The following is a 16,767-nucleotide window of genomic DNA, read 5'->3' on the forward strand; positions in this document are numbered from 1 at the left end:
CGCGTGCGCGTGTGGTCAGGACTGGAGCTTAGTACTCGGCTTCTCTGAGGGAGGAGCCCCAGCTCACGTGTGCTTCTGTGCGCGTGCGCGTGCGGCCAGGACTGGAGCTTAGTCCTCGGGTTTCCATCACCAGGCTCAAAGGGACACTGTCCTGGGACATTGATTGCTTTTGACTCGTATCAGAATTTTCCCCAGAGCGGCTCTTGTGAGATTTTGGCTCGTGAAAGCGCTGGTTTTCGTGGCCGCGCAGAGCCAGCGAAGTCAGGGCTGCCTTCGGCCCCTCACAGGACTCCCCCGCGCCACAGGCTAGATGCGCGAGCTGTCACCCGCCGCTGCTTGTGTGGCCCCTCTCTGAACATCCATACCGATTTTACCTTCATTGGCACCCATACTACAACCTTCTCTCTTCTTTAACAACATTTCCTCTGTTGCTTGAGCTGGGCGAGGGCCGACGTCGGGCTGGGCGGTCAGGAAGGTTTCCTCCTCAGGAGGAGCGCATTGAGAGCAGAGCTGAGGCAGGTACAAGGAGTGCCTGGGAAAGGCTCAGGGGCTTGCGGGAACTGGTCAGTGCGGGGCTCGGATGAGCTTTCAAGACCGAGAAGAGGGAGCGTGACACAAGGACACGTGTGAGCAGCTGAAGGAAGATGTTTGTGGCTGGGGGCACTTGGGTGCGGGGGGCAGTCATTCAAGATGGCCTGGAGAAGTGGGCAGGGGCCAGCCTGGTGATGCCTTTGGTGTCCTGTTCTGAGGCTTGGTCCCCCCCCCCCCCCCCCCCAGGAACACCAGGAAGACACTGAGGGCTTTAAGGGCTTATGGGATGGGGTTGGGTGAATACATGACCAGATTTGCCTTTTATCTGTCATGTTTATTCAATTTTTTTTTAAAGGTTTTATTTATTTATTCATGAGAGACAGAGAGAGAGAGAGAGAGGCAGAGGGAGAAGCAGGCTCCCAAGGAGCAGAGAGCCCGATGCGGGACTCGATCCCAGGACCCTGGGATCATGACCCGAGCCGAAGGCAGACGCTTAACCATCTGAGCCACCCAGGCACCCTATTCAATTTTGTTTTTTTGAGGGGTTTTTTTGCATACCTTTTAATCAGTCTTTGTAGTTTCTGACATTATTGTGAAATCTAGAAAGACCTTCCCTATTCTATGAATGCTTGCTTATTTCCTTCTAGGACATGTTAATGTTTTTGGTGTTCCCATTTTAATCTTGACTTCGTTTTGAGATGTTTGAGTATAGCCTGTTTTCCTCCTGGTCAGAATTTCACTTCAGCTGGATTAGAACTTAAAGATGAGGAAATGATCTTAAACTTCACTAGAAAGAATGAGCAGATTAAGACCATCAGAGGAAATCCGGAAAGGGAGAGTTTTGACTCAGGGGGAGAGTTGGATTAGCCACTTCATATTTAAAACAAGTAGTTGAAGTAGTGAAAACAGTAGGACTGGTTATATAGAGAAGTGGTGTGTGGATGCCTTGAGGGGATCTGGGGTTTGCATGCATGGTGACTGTTTCATAAAGGCCGCCTCACAGAGCAAAGGGGAAGGAAAGGATTCTAGTACAGTGATTAGCAGTAGTAGAAAAAAAAAATCAGCTTTGAGCCTTGCCTAGTTCATATACCAAACAGATTCCTATTAAATGAAAGGATTAATCTGTACATATACATAAATAAGACCAGGAAATCCTATAGCCACTCTTATCAAACCTCTCAAAGGGAGATGCCTGCAATGCCCTTCTAAGCTAAGAATTTAGAAGGTAAAAAAAAGTTGTTTTTTTTTTTTTAAATCATCTGTATGTTAAAAAAAAACCTTACATAGCCACAATGGAATTAATAGAATAGGAAAAATACAGTAAAAACAGTTTTGAACTTTGTAGATAAAAAGGTTAATTTCAAATTTAAATAGACATACGAGAAGCAAAGTAGATCAGTGGACAATGGACATGAATAGACAGTTCACCACAGAGGAATTAGGACTTGCACACAAATATATGGAAATATATTGTTTCGGTAAGAAATGCAGATTTATACAGTAAGATTTAAGTTCTTTTGCCAAGTTTTGGAAAATTGTTACTAACGTGGTCACAGGTTGGGGAGCTGATTGGTGAAATGATTTTGTGCAGTATGCCTGTAGACCCCCAAAATAGCCACACCATTTGACTCAGCAGTTTACTGCACAGTTAACTTGGTTCCTAAGACGGATCCTAAATACGGAAGAGATTATTTGCACGTAGATGTTCGTAACAGAGGTATTTATAACAGTGACAATTGAGGGAAAAAACCTAAGTACATAAAAATGGCTGACTAAGCTGGTGTATCTACTTGGGTCCCACCTTTTACGTTTTGACTTTAAAAACGTGTTACCAATGAGGCAAATTGTGTAGGTAGGCAGTGATAGGAACTAGAAAAACCTACGTAAGAGGCTAGAAAGAAATGCTGAGTGTACAAGGAGATGGGATCGTGGATGACTTAATCCTTTAGCTTCTGTATGTTTCGTAAGGTGGTTATAATAATTTGATGGTGGGGCCTTGGAGGTGGGGCATCTAATACACGTGAAGTATTCAGTGGCTTGCTTATTTATTTTGCTCCCGACCTTCTAATGCAGACCAAATTGGCAGCATGAGACAAGAAGATCTTCTTTGCCGTCCTTTGAAATGCTGGGCTACAGGGAGGAGGAGGACACTGACGCACAGCTGTCCTCGAGCTGCGGGGAGTCGGCGGATGCCAGCGCTTGCAAAGCGGAGGGAGGTCTCAGTGACGCTGTGTATGCCGTGCCCCACAGAAATCAGGTGCCGCTCACATTCCAGAATGTCTTCTGCACCCTCTTTACTTACCGCAAATTGTGTAGAGTGCATCAGTAAGGATTTTCTTTTCTCTCTTCTGCCTTTAATGGCTCTTGTCTGGGGGCTGATTTTCTGAACAAGGACAGTCTCATTTTTTTATCTGGTCAGGCCACAAATTTCTTTATTGTTATTTATTTCTTTATTGTTCAAAGACAGGGCCTTCAGAGACGAAGATAAACATCTTCACATTCTTAATGTAGATTTCCAGCCAGTGCTAAGGAAACCTGCTCTTTTCTTTGGCCCCCAAAGCTACTTTTCCTGTCACTTTTCCAGTATCAACAAGCATGTTGCAGCCTTTCTTCAAATTCATGTCCAACAAGAGGAATATCGTCATTCATCTCAGTAGTAGAGGACATTCTTTGAGTGCTTACCGTACGGGAGTCTCTGTTTCAAGCTCTTGCGCGCCATTAGCCCCCACGGCCCCGTCACACGGGAGGGACCGTGGGACAGAGAGGTTGATGGAGCCCATTCCTGCACCAGTGCCCGAGCTGCTCTGGTTTCAACTCTGTGCTCCCTGGGTTCGGGAAACTAGATAGTGCTGTTTCTTCAACGGCAAAAGACAGCACCGTAATTTCTTTTTCTTTTCTCTCTTTCACCGTCACTATGTGTTATTCATAGTGACGATATTATAGATTTGCAACATCAAATGATATTCAGAGTGATTATATTTCTATTGAGTACCCCCCACTGTATTGAAACATATGTTCAGTGGTCCTAGGGAGCTTAGTTTGAGGACTCCTTCTGTGAAGTAACTGTCACTTTCTAACACATGCAGACTGTAACATGCAGAGTGAGGTTTCTCTACAGCAAGGAGGCTGGAGCAGGCAGGTGGCAGCCGAGCCCAGACCAGGTTCTGCCGCGGGCGCAGGGGAAGTCCCTCTGCCCCTCAGTTTGCATACTTTCTGGCTAGTATTTTGCACGGAGGTTACAGGCAGAGTTGTTTATCACTCAACTATTTTGGAAGTAAAGCTTGCTACCCCATTTCCCATAGAAGAAAGAGATTATAGTAACCTGAACAACCTCCTTTGTCATTCGCAGGATACATATTTTATTTTGTAGGCACGTCTGTCATGGTGGCTTCAGGACCCATGTGCAGTTGGGAAATTTTGTTTTAGTTTAAGATATGAAAGGTAGAGCAAGACAACTAGCAATATCAAGGGTTGGTGAGGTTACCGTCTAATGCCGGTGGGTGTGTGAGCTGGTACCACCACTTCGGAAAACTGTCTGACATTTCAGTTTATATTAAAGCTGAATGTCTATATTTTCTATAACCCAGCAAGAAAACAAATGGAAAAGTAGAAAGTAATATAACACATTAATATTCTCATTCTCCAGATGAGCAACTATTGACAGCTTATCTTTTCTTGTTTCCGATTTTTTTAAAAAGAAATGAAATTATAGTTAGGGTTGAAATCTTCTTTGTCTCCCTCCCTGAAAGGCCATCTGCTCTTGGATTTGGAATACATTCTAGAAGTCTGTGTTTTTATTCTTTTACCACAAATAAGTGTCAGCAATTACAAATACAGCACAATTTTTTTTTTTTTTAAAGATTTTATTTAGAGAGCGAGCGAGAGAGAAACAGCATGAGAAGGGAGAGGGTCAGAGGGAGAAGCAGGCTCCCCACTGAGCCGGGAGCCTGATACGGGACTCGATCCCAGGATTCCGGGATCATGACCTGAGCCGAAAGCAGTCACTTAACCAACTGAGCCACCCAGGTGCCCCTACAATTTTTTTTTTTTTTTGGTAAATAGGTCATCATAGTGAACCAGTCATTCCACCTCTTGGCTTTTTTCACTCAGCATTGCAGTTTTGAGATGAATCCATGGCACCTTTTTTCCTATGCCCCTACCAATGAACATTTGGATTATTTCCTTGCATATTTGGTCCATGAACTATGTGTGCTGGGTCACAGCAGATGTTGCCAGATTGTTCTCCAAAGCAGTTTTTGTCCTTTTGCCTTCCCACCAGCAGTGTATGCATGCCAGTCACCCCATTTCTGTTCATCTCAGCCAATAGGAATGCCGTCCCTATACAACCCAGGAGTCAGAGGTGGACTTTTACGAACTGATTGTAAATAGGAAGGACTTATCAGAGTCTGTACCTTGTCCTGGCCAGTTGCAGATGGCATGAATGAAAGGGCCCTTTAAACTGGAAAGGGATTTTAATTTCCCACAGTCTTACCATTAGGTTTTTGGGAGCAGGGGTGGGGAGAGGGCTCCAGGGGTGACACAAGAGGCACAAGAAGGCACATTGACATTTTCTGAGCATTTAGTATAGGCTAGGCAGCTTATATGTACCATCTCATTTACTTCACACCCTCGGGGTTAAGTGTGTGAAGAAACAGGGTAAGTGACTTGCCCAACCAGCCATCCAGGGGCAGAGGCAGGATTCAGACCAGAGCGACCAAGTTTCTTTGTTTAGAATTAAAATTTGTGTTTATTGTCCTTTTGCCTATTGAGACTATTTCTTAGACTGGCCAAATATTCTCAAATTGAAATGATTAAAGTATATACCTTTGGGGAAAATGGGTGTGTAGATCCTGTAAGAATGCTATTTAATTCCTCGATGGCACCAGCTCTGAAGGAGATACTGCCTGTGGGGTACATTTAATGTCAAAAAGTAAACTTGCCTTCTCTGTGTTTACTATAGACATTCTTTAATCTGAGGTAAATAATTTATAATTTTCTCCTTCGTGCTTCCTTTAAAGTAAACAATTTTCAAAGCTAGAAAGATAAGGAAACAGAGCGACCCAAATCGGGCGATTTGGACTTAAATCTATACCTCATGCCTCTCTCTGTGTTTCAGGGTAGTTGGGCAAACATCTTCATGTGAAGTGTGCACCCGCTCAGAAATGGCCTAACATGGAAAGCAAGTCTTGTTTCCAACAGTTTTCTTATTGGTGCCACCCAAAAGTAAGGCTGGAGGGGAAGTGGGGGGCATGAATTTGTGGTCAGTTCACGCGATGCTGGCGTCCAGTGGACAGAACAGTGCCATGGGCATTCAGAGACCTGGGTTCAAGTCCCCGCTTCTCGACTTCCCAGTCGTATGGCTTGGGTAAGTCAGATAACCTCTCTACACCCAGAAAGGACTGTGTTAGGGAGGACACTCTGGGTAGGTTGGTAATTCAACATACAGTGATGGAGCATGCAGTGAGGACCTGGCATTGTGCTGGGTGCTGGAGAAGCTGTGTAAGACAGAGTCCGCAGTCACACGATCACCAGTTAGTCAATCACAGTTACAATAAATGTTACATGCGTGAGACCATGTCGGCGGGGGCCATAACCTTTCTGAAGGGACTGCAGAGAGAGACAGCAAAGGGATGGGAAGGAGCTCTGGCCCCCTTGCTTTTCCCTTTGAGGTCACTTGATTCTTCTGCCTGACACCTTAGTAGGGTCGTTCATTATCCTGAGTTCAGTAACTTCACCAGAATTCACTGCGGTGTGTGTTACTATCTGTCCTTTTTTCCAGAAATTTAGTTTGTTATTTAATTCTGCAGACACAGGTTTTCATATCCCTTTTTTGTTTTCAGGGAACATTTCCTTCCCTATTTTGTTTTATCATCGACTAAGCTTATCTATTTGTTTTATTCTCCTTGGGGAACATGAGTTATACTTTGTCAGCTGTCCTTTGTCTTCCATGTCTGTTCTATTTTCTGTAATCACTTGTCCCTCTTTTTTCTTTGCAGTGTCACTTTCTGTGATTTGCTGTGTACCCTCCTCATCTCTTTGTCACTGTGTTATTGCTTCTAGTATAGCTTTTACCTTCTGTGTGTTGGTTTCATTTTTCCTTTTGGTTTTTAGTTTTACCAGTTTATTTTTAACATCTTTTGTTGCCTTGTCACTTTTCTTGGTCTTCTGTATCTCTTTGGGTTCTTGATGTCAGTCTGTGCTGTCCTTCATTTCTTGGAGAGAATAGAAGCTGGATTCCGGACAGTAAAGGTGGGTTCTCCATTGGTGTCTCCCTTTAGCTTCTTCTTCCCTCGCTTCTGCTGTGTGGGGATGATTGTACTTTTCCTGGGCCCATCTGCACCCTTGCTCTCATTGCACCCATCAGAACATTACTGTGGACCTTTATAATTGTGAGGCTTTGTGGTTTTTCAAGCATCTCCATGCCTGAAGTCTGAGGAGGTTTAGCAGCTTTTGGCTTCTCTCTCCATCCCAAATTTTGTTGATTTGGTAGCTGTTTTCTGCCCAGTGACTAGGTTTTCTTTTTTTCTCCCCGCCCCCCCATTCTGTTGATTGCTTTCAGTAGATTTTAAGGGAAGAGAGTGTAGTGTAAATGCCTTGTTACTATTTTTGAATAGAATTCATGAATAGAATGTTACTGAAGCTCTCCTGTCCTTTTTCTTGCTATTGTGTTTGTGGCTTTGCAGAGCATCTTGTCATAAAGTGCCATACGTTCACTCACTTGTCCATGTATTCATCCAACCACCTACCAACAAACTGATATTTGAGTGTCTGCCATGTGCTTGGATGGAGACCCATGCAGGGGTAAACCAGTCCTCTCTAGAATCTTCTGGAGGCCAAGACATAATGGACATTCTTTTGCTACTCTTGAGGATTAGGAATGTCCCCTTTCTGTCTCCCTAGTTTTCAATTTCTTTAAATTTTTCTTTTCATTACACAGGTAATGCGTGAATATGTGTTTCTTTTTTTTAAAATTTTTTTATTGTTATGTTAATCCCCATACATTACATCATTAGTTTTAGATGTAGTGTTCCATGATTCATTGTTTGTGCATAACAGCCAGTGCTCCATGCAGAATGTGCCCTCCTTAATACCCATCACCAGGCTAACCCATCCTCCCACCCTGAATATGTGTTTCTTATAAAAGCTCTGCATAGTGCACAGAAAGCACGAGCTTGTCCTGAAACCTGCCATTCCTATTCCAGTCCTCCTCTTCTCTCCAGGAGAAGCCTCTGTGGTCACTTTGATATCTGTGTTGGGGTTTTTTTGGCTGCAGAAATGGAATAAATAAACATAAGGTTTAAATAGTAGACCTTTAACTCTCTGACCTAACAAAGTCAAAAGGCAGGAGATTCTAATATTGTTTCAGCTGCCTATCAAAGGCTGCTGCCTGAGATCCCCTTGGCCTCCTCCTCCTCATGGTCACCAGTGGGTGCAGCCGCTCCTGATCCCAAAGCAGAAAGGAAGAAGTGGTGCAAGGATCTTCTCATTATGCTGCTCTGTATTTATTAGGGAGAACATTTTTTTCTGGAAGCCTCCCAGCAGAGTCTCATTGGTCACATGGCCACCCCTTGACTGGTCACTGGCCAAGGGGAAGAAGATTCCCATGGGTCATACCCTGGGGCTGAGTCCATGTGCATCAAACAAAATCAGGAATCTCTTAGCAAGGGAGAAAAGAGGGCACCGATTACTGAGCAGGCAATGTAGCAGTGCCTGCCGTGGCTTGTCTCCTGTGGTCTCTGCATTTGCATGTCCATGTCCAGGTGCAGATAGAAATACCTCCGTCAGTCTCTGTGCATGGAGATTATTGACTCTGCTCCACCAGTACCAGCACCTCTGCAGGAGCCTCACCCTCATCAGTAGCAGTAGAAGGCCAGCATAGCAAGGAGGGCACCACGTGGTCACTCCAGCCAATGTGCAGAAGCCACCGAGAGAGTGAGCTCTGCCATCTTCCAGTGTGGGGTCTCCTTCATGCAGCAGGCGAGGAAACATGGATCCCCAAACCCTTAGTCAAGCATGGTGTTGGACCTCCGGAGGCCTTCTACCTTGCACGTCAGAACTGCCCCTTCCAGAGTTAGTTCTTGGGAGCACTTGACTGGCTCAGTTGGTAAAGCATTCAACCCTTGATGCAGGATTGTGAGTTTGAGCCCCACGTTGGGCATGGAGCCTACTTAAAAACAAAAACAAAACAAAACCACCCCAAAACCAGAGTTAGTTCTTGGTTCACTGCAAATTCTTACCACACTCTTGACTTTACCCTGAGATGGAGCTAGCTGGACCCTCCTGTTGCTCCGCCTCTGATAACATACGATGTATCTGGGATGGGGTTCTTACCTTAGCATCATTGGTGTGAGGAGAGGCATCCGGGAAGGTGGCCACGCCCCATGGGCTGGGCCCTGAGTCATTCGGGTTCATCTCTGCTGGAGGCCAAGGAATAGCGGGGACTCCACCCAGGTAGTTGGTCTCCCAGCCCCCAAACTCTCGAAGCTATAAGAATCCACACTTGCAGGGCGCCTGGGTGGCTCAGTCGTTAAGCGTCTGCCTTCGGCTCAGGTCATGATCTCAGGATCCTGGGATCGAGCCCCGCATCGGGCTCCCTGCTCGGCGGGAAGCCTGCTTCTCCTCTCCCATTCCCCTGCTTGTGTTCCTGCTCTCGCTATCTCTGTCTCTGTCAAATAAATAAAATCTTAAAAAAAAAAAAAAAAGATTCCACACTTGCAGCTTCCTTGCTGTGTTGGCAGGTTTTCTCCTCCAAGTAATAGAAGGTTTCTGACATCGCTGATCACTTGTGCATGTTTTTGAACTTTATATGCGTGAAATCCCAGAACATGTCTTCCTTTGCATCCAACCACATTGTTAGGTGTGTACAGGTTTAAAACTGTATCTTCCTGGTAAATTGGATATTTTGTCACTATAAAGTGAACCTTTTTGTCTCTAAAAATGTGTTTGGTTTTAACATCTATTTTGTATGACATTTTCCATGTTTCTTCTGTTTGATGGTTGTATCATCTGGTTTTTTTCCATCCTTTAATTTCAACCTTTCTCTGTCCTCATGTTTACCTGTGTCTTGTAAAGAGCATATCGTTTTTTAAAACAAGTTCACTGAGATATAATTCACATACCACACTACTCCTTCATTTATCACTGTAGCATATAGTTTTTTGTTAACCAGGTTTGACAAACTTTTCCTTTGTCTTTTTACTGAACCGTTTGGTCCTTTTATATTTAAGGTGTATGTGGATATATTTGAGTTTAACGTTGTCATTTCAGTTTTTCTATCTCTCCCCTTAATTCTTTTTTTTTGGGCGGGGGGCTTCCTTTGAATTGATGATTTTTTCAGTTTGATTTCTTTCCCTCTACGAGGTTGCAAATTATACCTTTCTTCCCCACCTACAGTTACCCTAAGTATTATAGCATGTACATTTTCCTCTCTCAAATCTGGGGTGCTAGACCACCCAGGAAGAGCGTGAAGGAGCCGGGCACAGGTGCTGCAGGCACGTGCGGACGGGCCATTCCTAGCACCTCTAACGTCAGCGCTGCGGCCAGTTTGGCCTGCTCCTTCCTTCCATTTCTTCTTCAGGTTTTGTTTGAATTACCAAGGTAATTTTTATATTCAGAAGTATCTGGCAGTTTAAAAAATGTTTTACATTCAAACTTTTAAATTAGAGAGGTTTTTAAGATATGGTCACAAATTCTTTAGGCTTATTAATCGGTGTATTAACTATACACAGAGGTACATAGACCATAAATGTGCAGCTCAATGAAATTTTATAAACTGGCTACCACTCAGATTAAAAAGAAAAATGACATTACTAGTACCCCAGAAGGTTCCCTTCGTGACGGAGAAGAGGTCACTGCTTCCCCAGAGTTCACCACCGCCCCGACTCCCAGAGCTGATCAGCTCTTGGAGAATCACCTTAGTTTTGCCTACTCTGAAAGCGCTGTGATTTTAGTCAGGACAGCCTGTATCGTTTGGAGCGTTTGAGGGTCTGCAGTTGTCGTGTGCCGCGGTGCTCAGTTCACTGTCCAGGCTGACAGTAGTCCGCTGTGCAGTGCTACCGTTCGGGGACTTCCTCGTTTTCCTGATGCTGGATGTTGGCTTGTTCCGTCTGGTGCTCTTTGGACAGGGAGCTGGAAAGCGCCATGTGTGCATGCACGTATTTCCAGTGCGCCCGTACGGCGCCTAGACACCGGCGTGTGGCACAGCTACAATCTAGGGCCCGTATGGGCTCAGCCTTCGCCCTCGGAGACTAGCAGAGAGGGCGATATTTGAGGCCCCTTCGCACTTGCCCATTTCCTTGATGGGAGTCACTTAATAGACCTCTGACGGGGTGAACCAGGCAGTTGGTTCCCAGGAGATAAGAGTGGAGAAGTCATTTTTTCTTCCTTCAGAAGCTAAGTAGAGTGGGAGACCCGTGCGCCCTCCTGAGCGGGGTTACCCTGGAGCCCTGTTCCCAGAGCCCGGTGGGCCTAACAGCCTTAGCTCTCGGCTTGGAAACGCCCCTTCTGGTGGACATCTTGCCAGTCAGTGCCGCCAGTTCTCTGTCAGCCTTGGGAATGGCCCTCCGTTTGCCCACAGCACAGCCAGGCCCGGCTTATCACATAAGCAAGACTTCACTGAAGAGTCAGGATAGCAGAAGGGACAGCAGCCCAGAGAGTGCCAGTCATGGCTTCTTGTACAAGACCTGGTTCACTGCTCTTCCCCTCAGACAGCCTCTGCCCCAGTGGGACTGTCTCAGGCTCCTCACGGGGAGGTCTGTAAGGACCAGCTCTGCAGCCCTGCCACCATCCAGGGTACCTACGTAGGACACCCTCACAGGACAGTGGCGGGGGGGTGGGTTCTGTTCCCTCAGGAAACAACATTTACACAACTCACACAGATGGCAAACTTAGCAGACCTGGCAGGCCTCGAGCCCACACAGTGACCTGGATGAGGCTTCTCCCGGGGCAGCTCGGCAGTTCTCGGCCCACATAGGGATGGCTAGCATGGCATCGGTACCCGGCTAGAGTGCTCCTGGGTGCTGTGCTGAGCGGGCTAGGTGCAGCCCCCTTTCCTGGGCTGGTCCCTGGTAGGAGTGAGGAAGGCAAGTGGCCCAGGTGACATGGCTGGGACACAGAGTTCTACTTGGCCTAAGCATAGCTTGGATGGCATTGCCTTTGCTACCAGGCTTTTCCGGAGGGAGCTGAGGTTTCCTCCAGCCCTGCTGGGTGTGGTCCTTTTGTGTCTCAGCGGCAGCTGGCTGTGGAGGAGGTATGGAATAAGACATTTGAGTTTGGTAGGAGGAAATTTGATACAGATAACATTTATCACATGTTCTTTTGTCTTTTGTAACAAAAAGGTCCCTCTGTCACATGGGGTGGACAGGGAAGATGACGAAAATATTTCTGACCAGGATGGGTTTCCATGCTCGCCTCTTACAACACAACGTACACAAGAAAAAGGTAAAAAAAAAAAAAAAAAAAAAAAAAAAAAAAATATATATATATATATATATATATATATAAAAGCATTTTGTGGCAATAAATATTGGTTAATTTTTTGAACATATAGCCATTGTAGCTCCACACCATGGTCCTGTGATTGTAAGTGGGAAATATTCTGAGTTCTGTTTTCACTGGAGAGAAGTTAGTCCCTGGCTGCTTGCCTGGATGTTAGGTTGTCTCTAACGTATCAGGCGCTCACTTTAGAGTCCATTTTGTCCGTTCTGTCAGCCATGAGAGGGCACGTGGCGGGGAGGATCATGGCTTAGGCTCTATGCTCTACACACTCCTTCCCTGTGGCTCCAGAACAGTTGTCCGCTTCCTAAGAGGCCGCTTCCATGTACAGGTGAGGACACCCGGCACCCAGTGGGCACTGACAGCTGCTTTGTCAGGACGCTCAGAGCTGCTCAGGCTCACGGGGACCAGTTGGAAAACAGAATGCTGGCCCTGTAATACCTGGACCAGAAGGCACCAGCTGGTTAGGTGGCATGTTTTATCCCTGTGGGAAAATCTATATGAATATTAAATTCGTGTAAAAAAAGTCTCTTTTTAAATTACAGAAGTAATACTTTCTCACTGTAAAAAAAACCCCAAAAACCCTGAAATGCTGAAATACATAAATGCACGTAATTGTACTGTCGTAGATAATTGTAACAATTTAGGATGTGTGCAGGTGTAACAAACACATCATTTTGTTACCTGCCTCTTCTCTTACACACACCCTGAATATCTCCCTGTGTTTACACATGTCCATCCGTTTTCTAACGTCTGTGCTGCCCATGGCCTGGTGTGTTATTGTGAGTCAGAATCCAATCAGGAGACAGAAAGCACATGGTGATCTGAACAGGGAAAGTTTAATACAAAGAAGCATCAACTTTCACGGTTGCCTGCTAAGGGCTAGAGAGAAGTCTAGAGGAGACAGCTGTAGCAGAGAGAGGGAAGAGCCGCTCCCCTACACTTAACGCATACATAGGGCACCCAAGGGAAGAAACACATTTGGAGGGTCACCCAAGGCCCAGATGCAATGCTGGGGATGGCGTCGCAGTGGCCCACGGGCTAGTGGAGAAGTTAGCTGTGTCGTGCTAACTGAACTCACCGGAAAGCCGCCCTATCCAGGGGAGTGCCGGAAGAAGCCACCCGTGGGAAGTGCTGGCTGGCCATTTAGAGAAAGGGAAGTGGGTGCCAGGGCGTGGTGGGGGTGGGGGTGGGGTCGGGCGGAGAGCAGAAAGGACAGAGAGAGGGATGGAGACAGCCCTGGGATGAGGCACCCAGGCCTCTTCCTCCTCCGTGTGTCTCCAGCGCCCTCTGCTGGTGAGGCTCATCATTGCGCCCCTGGCAAGGGGCAGGTGGTGCAGGTACACAGGTGGAGGGGGAGTGCAGCTGAGAGGCACACTGCTAACAGGAGCCTGGAGCACATGGTTGGGGAGGAGTCCGGCCCCTGCAGTGGCTTTTGCTTTGTGGTGGGCATTAAAAGCCTCTGGACACTTGTGGAAAAGGCCCCACGCCAGCCCCCAATTCTAATGCAGTGGCTCTAGACTGGGGCCCAAGGTCTGTGTTCTTAACAAGCACTTTGGAAAGTGTGATGTGGGTGATCCTTGGACAACACATCAGAATCTCTGGCTTTTAGTGGTTTGGTTCTCGACTCTGTCATTTCCAGGTAACGAGAGGCTTTCCTAAGTTATTTAACCCCGCCTGTGCTCAGTCTGAGCGCACCTCTCATCAGATTCTTACAGGGATTAAATTCCGTCACAGTGGGAAGCACAGCCCCTCCATAAATGCTGGCTGATAATCCTGTCTAAAGGCCAAAGCTGTGAAGCTCTGTGAGCCCCGTGCGCCCTCCTGTGCCCTAGCAATAATTGGCCAAGGAGACCAGAGGCTGAAGTTGTTTGGTCGAGATACCAGTCCCTTGGTCGGAGCTGCCGGATTCATGGACACTGTCCCCTGCCTTCCTCTGATCCCAGTCATGCCCTCCCACCCCACTGTGCTTTCTCGTTCTCCTCCATCACCCAATTTATCAAAAGACAGCTCTCTACACACCTTCTCCCTTCCCTCATTTGACAGCGCCCCCTGAACCCACTGCACTTTGGCTCGCTCCGTCTCCATGACTCCCCCAAGCCGCTGACCTTCATCCTGACAGGCACAGTGGATGATGTTCTGGCTTCATCTTCTGTGGCTTCTCAGGAGCCTCCACACAGAGGATTGCTCCCGCTGTCTTAAAATCCATCTCCCTCTTGGCTTCATGACATCTCGTGCTCCTTGTCTCCTCGTGCCTCTCTGGGTAACCCTTCTTCATCTCCTTTGCAGGCTCACCTTCCTCTCCCTGCCCAGTAAATGTTGGGGTCCCCAAGGCCGGTCTAGGCCCTTTGCTCTTCTAAGTAGTCACGCCCTGCCCGCCTGCTTCCAGGACCCTTTGTTGTGTGTTACACCCAGCAGATGTATGGGTACATATGGACTGCCCCCTGTCTCTTCCTGTGGTAGCAGCCAGAGAATCTTGTCAAAACACGAAGTAGTATCTAGTAGTATCCCTGTCTGCCCCCCATGGGCCCCCACACCCTTTTTACTTAAATCTCTTCACTGGTTTCCTATAGCCTACCAGACCTGCTGGCCATTCTCCAGCCACACCGGGGTTCTCTTACTTCTTCAACTGCATGATGTTCCCTTCTGCCGCTGGACCTATGCACATGTTATTCTCCCTCCCTATCCTCTAATGTCTATTATACATAAAGGAGGTGGAAGGAGGGGTTGTGTGTTTGACTTTTTAATGTTTTATATGTTCAAATATATCTGAAAGGAAACATACCCAGTTGATAACCATGGTTACCTCTTGGGAGGGGAAAGGTTCAGAGGATTAGGATCATGGGGGAGTTTTGATTTATCTGTATTACTAGCATTTTTGACAGCAAGACTGTGCTCACATGGTGTGGCTTCTCTATGAGGATGGGGGTGGTGCCTAACGAGGCATCCTGTACACAGTAGGATGCCCAGGATGGGAGACTTTTGCTGTTATTTCAATAGTTTATACCACTTGTCTGGCAGACTGTAGAAATGAGAAGGGCAAGGAGTCTGGAAATGTTTTTGAGAAATGATCAATGAGAAAACAGGAAATAAAATATATACCCAGAGCCCAACGTACTGTACATACATTAAGTACCAAAGTGAACTTGGGTGATGCTGATTCTGGCTCTTTTTTCTGAAAAGTTGATGACTAAGATACAATAGAGATGATGATTTTCTTTAGAAAACTAGGTGAATTGCCTCTTTTTTTTTTGATATTTTATTTATTTGACAGAGAGAGACACAGCAAGAGAGGGAACACAAGCAGAGGGAGTGGGAGAGGGAGAAGCAGGCTCCCCGCTGAGCACGGAGCCCAATGTGGGGCTCGATCCCAGGACCCTGGGACCATGACCTGAGCCGAAGGCAGACGCTTAATGACTGAGCCACCCAGGCGCCCCTGAATTGCCCTTTTTAAAATGTTTTATCATGAGACCTTACAAACGTACAAAAGTAAAGAAAGTAGTCAGCGGAAATCCCGTGTGGCTACCACCCACCCTCTATTGCCAGCAGCATTTTGCCATTCTTACTCGTGAATCCCCTGCCCTTCCCCAGTTTTGTCTGGTGAAGAATTTAAGGGGAGAGACATCCAAGAGTTCATTAAATATGAAGGCAGTAGGTCTGATGCAGAATTGTAAGATACCAAAGCAAAGACTACTGCAACAATAAATAAACAATAAAAAAAAGAACAATAAATAAAAATGCAAAATCTTGGGGTGCCTGGGTGGCTCAGTCATTAAGCGGCTGCCTTCGGCTCAGGTCATGGTCCCAGGGTCCTGGGATCGAGCCCTGCATCGGGCTCCCTGCTCAGCGGGAAGCCTGCTTCTCCCTCACCCATTCCCCCTGCTTGTGTTCCCTCTCTCGCTGTGTCTCGCTCTGCCAAGTAAATAAATAAAATCTTTAAAAACATAAAATAAAAATAAAAATGCAAAATCTTTTTGTATCAGTTTAAACATGTGCTCATCAGATGCTCACCTACTGTGTGCCAGAGATGACGGAGCCATGGGCCCCTCCCCTCCCATCCCATTTGCAGGGCAGGACGTGCAGCTGGGGAGCTGTAGTCCGGGGCGGAGGCGCATGGCAGAAGTAGCACAAAGGCCAGGAGAGCAGTCAACATTGCTGGCTGGAAAAGGTGGCAGGTAGAGGAGGCTTTGTTAGGCCGTATTTGGAAAGACAAGGCAGGATTTCAATGGGTGTGCCAGTCTAAACTGCCCCAGGACATTTGATCAGATGTTTAGTTGCAGATAGTGGGGCAAGATGACATTTCGGTCAAAAATGATTTCTTCAGTGGTTATCGTTCAAGTGTTGGTACAAATTGTAATGAACCAGGAAGTAAATTTACAATCTTTTATGATTTTTGTCCATGTTTCTGAATTCTGTTGGATTTTGCATATTTGTTTCTAATTTATTTTCATCCAGGTATTTTTGCTCTGTAAATTGACTGTAGAAACTAACAACAACCAACTTTTCACAATGACAAAGGGCACAAGGCACACTAGGGCATAAGATTACCCTCCTCAGGGAGTGCCTTCATCCCGAATGTGTATTTGTAAATGGAGAATAACTGAGCGAGATTTGTTTGCTTTTGTTTCGCCAAGGTGGTTTGCTTCAAGGAACAACTATTTGTCTGACCAGGTCAGATGCTACTTCTAGGCAGAGAGGAGTGGAGCCGTGGCATATCTGGGGAACAGCGGGTGGTACATTTGG

At 46.4% G+C, this 16,767-nt stretch overlaps 1 protein-coding gene across 1 annotated transcript in view; it reads left to right on the forward strand.

The window, feature by feature from the left end:
• Positions 1–16,767, forward strand: part of CEP89 (centrosomal protein 89) — a 77,638-nt gene that overhangs the window by 7,519 nt on the left and 53,352 nt on the right. Inside the window, exons 4-5 of the mRNA XM_035023512.1 lie at positions 2,605–2,788; positions 11,868–11,970. Coding sequence (XP_034879403.1) covers positions 2,605–2,788; positions 11,868–11,970 — 287 coding nt within the window. The remainder of the gene's footprint in view (positions 1–2,604; positions 2,789–11,867; positions 11,971–16,767) is intronic.

Source organism: Mirounga leonina, unplaced genomic scaffold (genome assembly GCF_011800145.1).
Source record: "Mirounga leonina isolate KUSES-001 unplaced genomic scaffold, KU_Mleo_1.0 Mir_177, whole genome shotgun sequence".
Classification (NCBI taxonomy): domain Eukaryota; kingdom Metazoa; phylum Chordata; class Mammalia; order Carnivora; family Phocidae; genus Mirounga; species Mirounga leonina.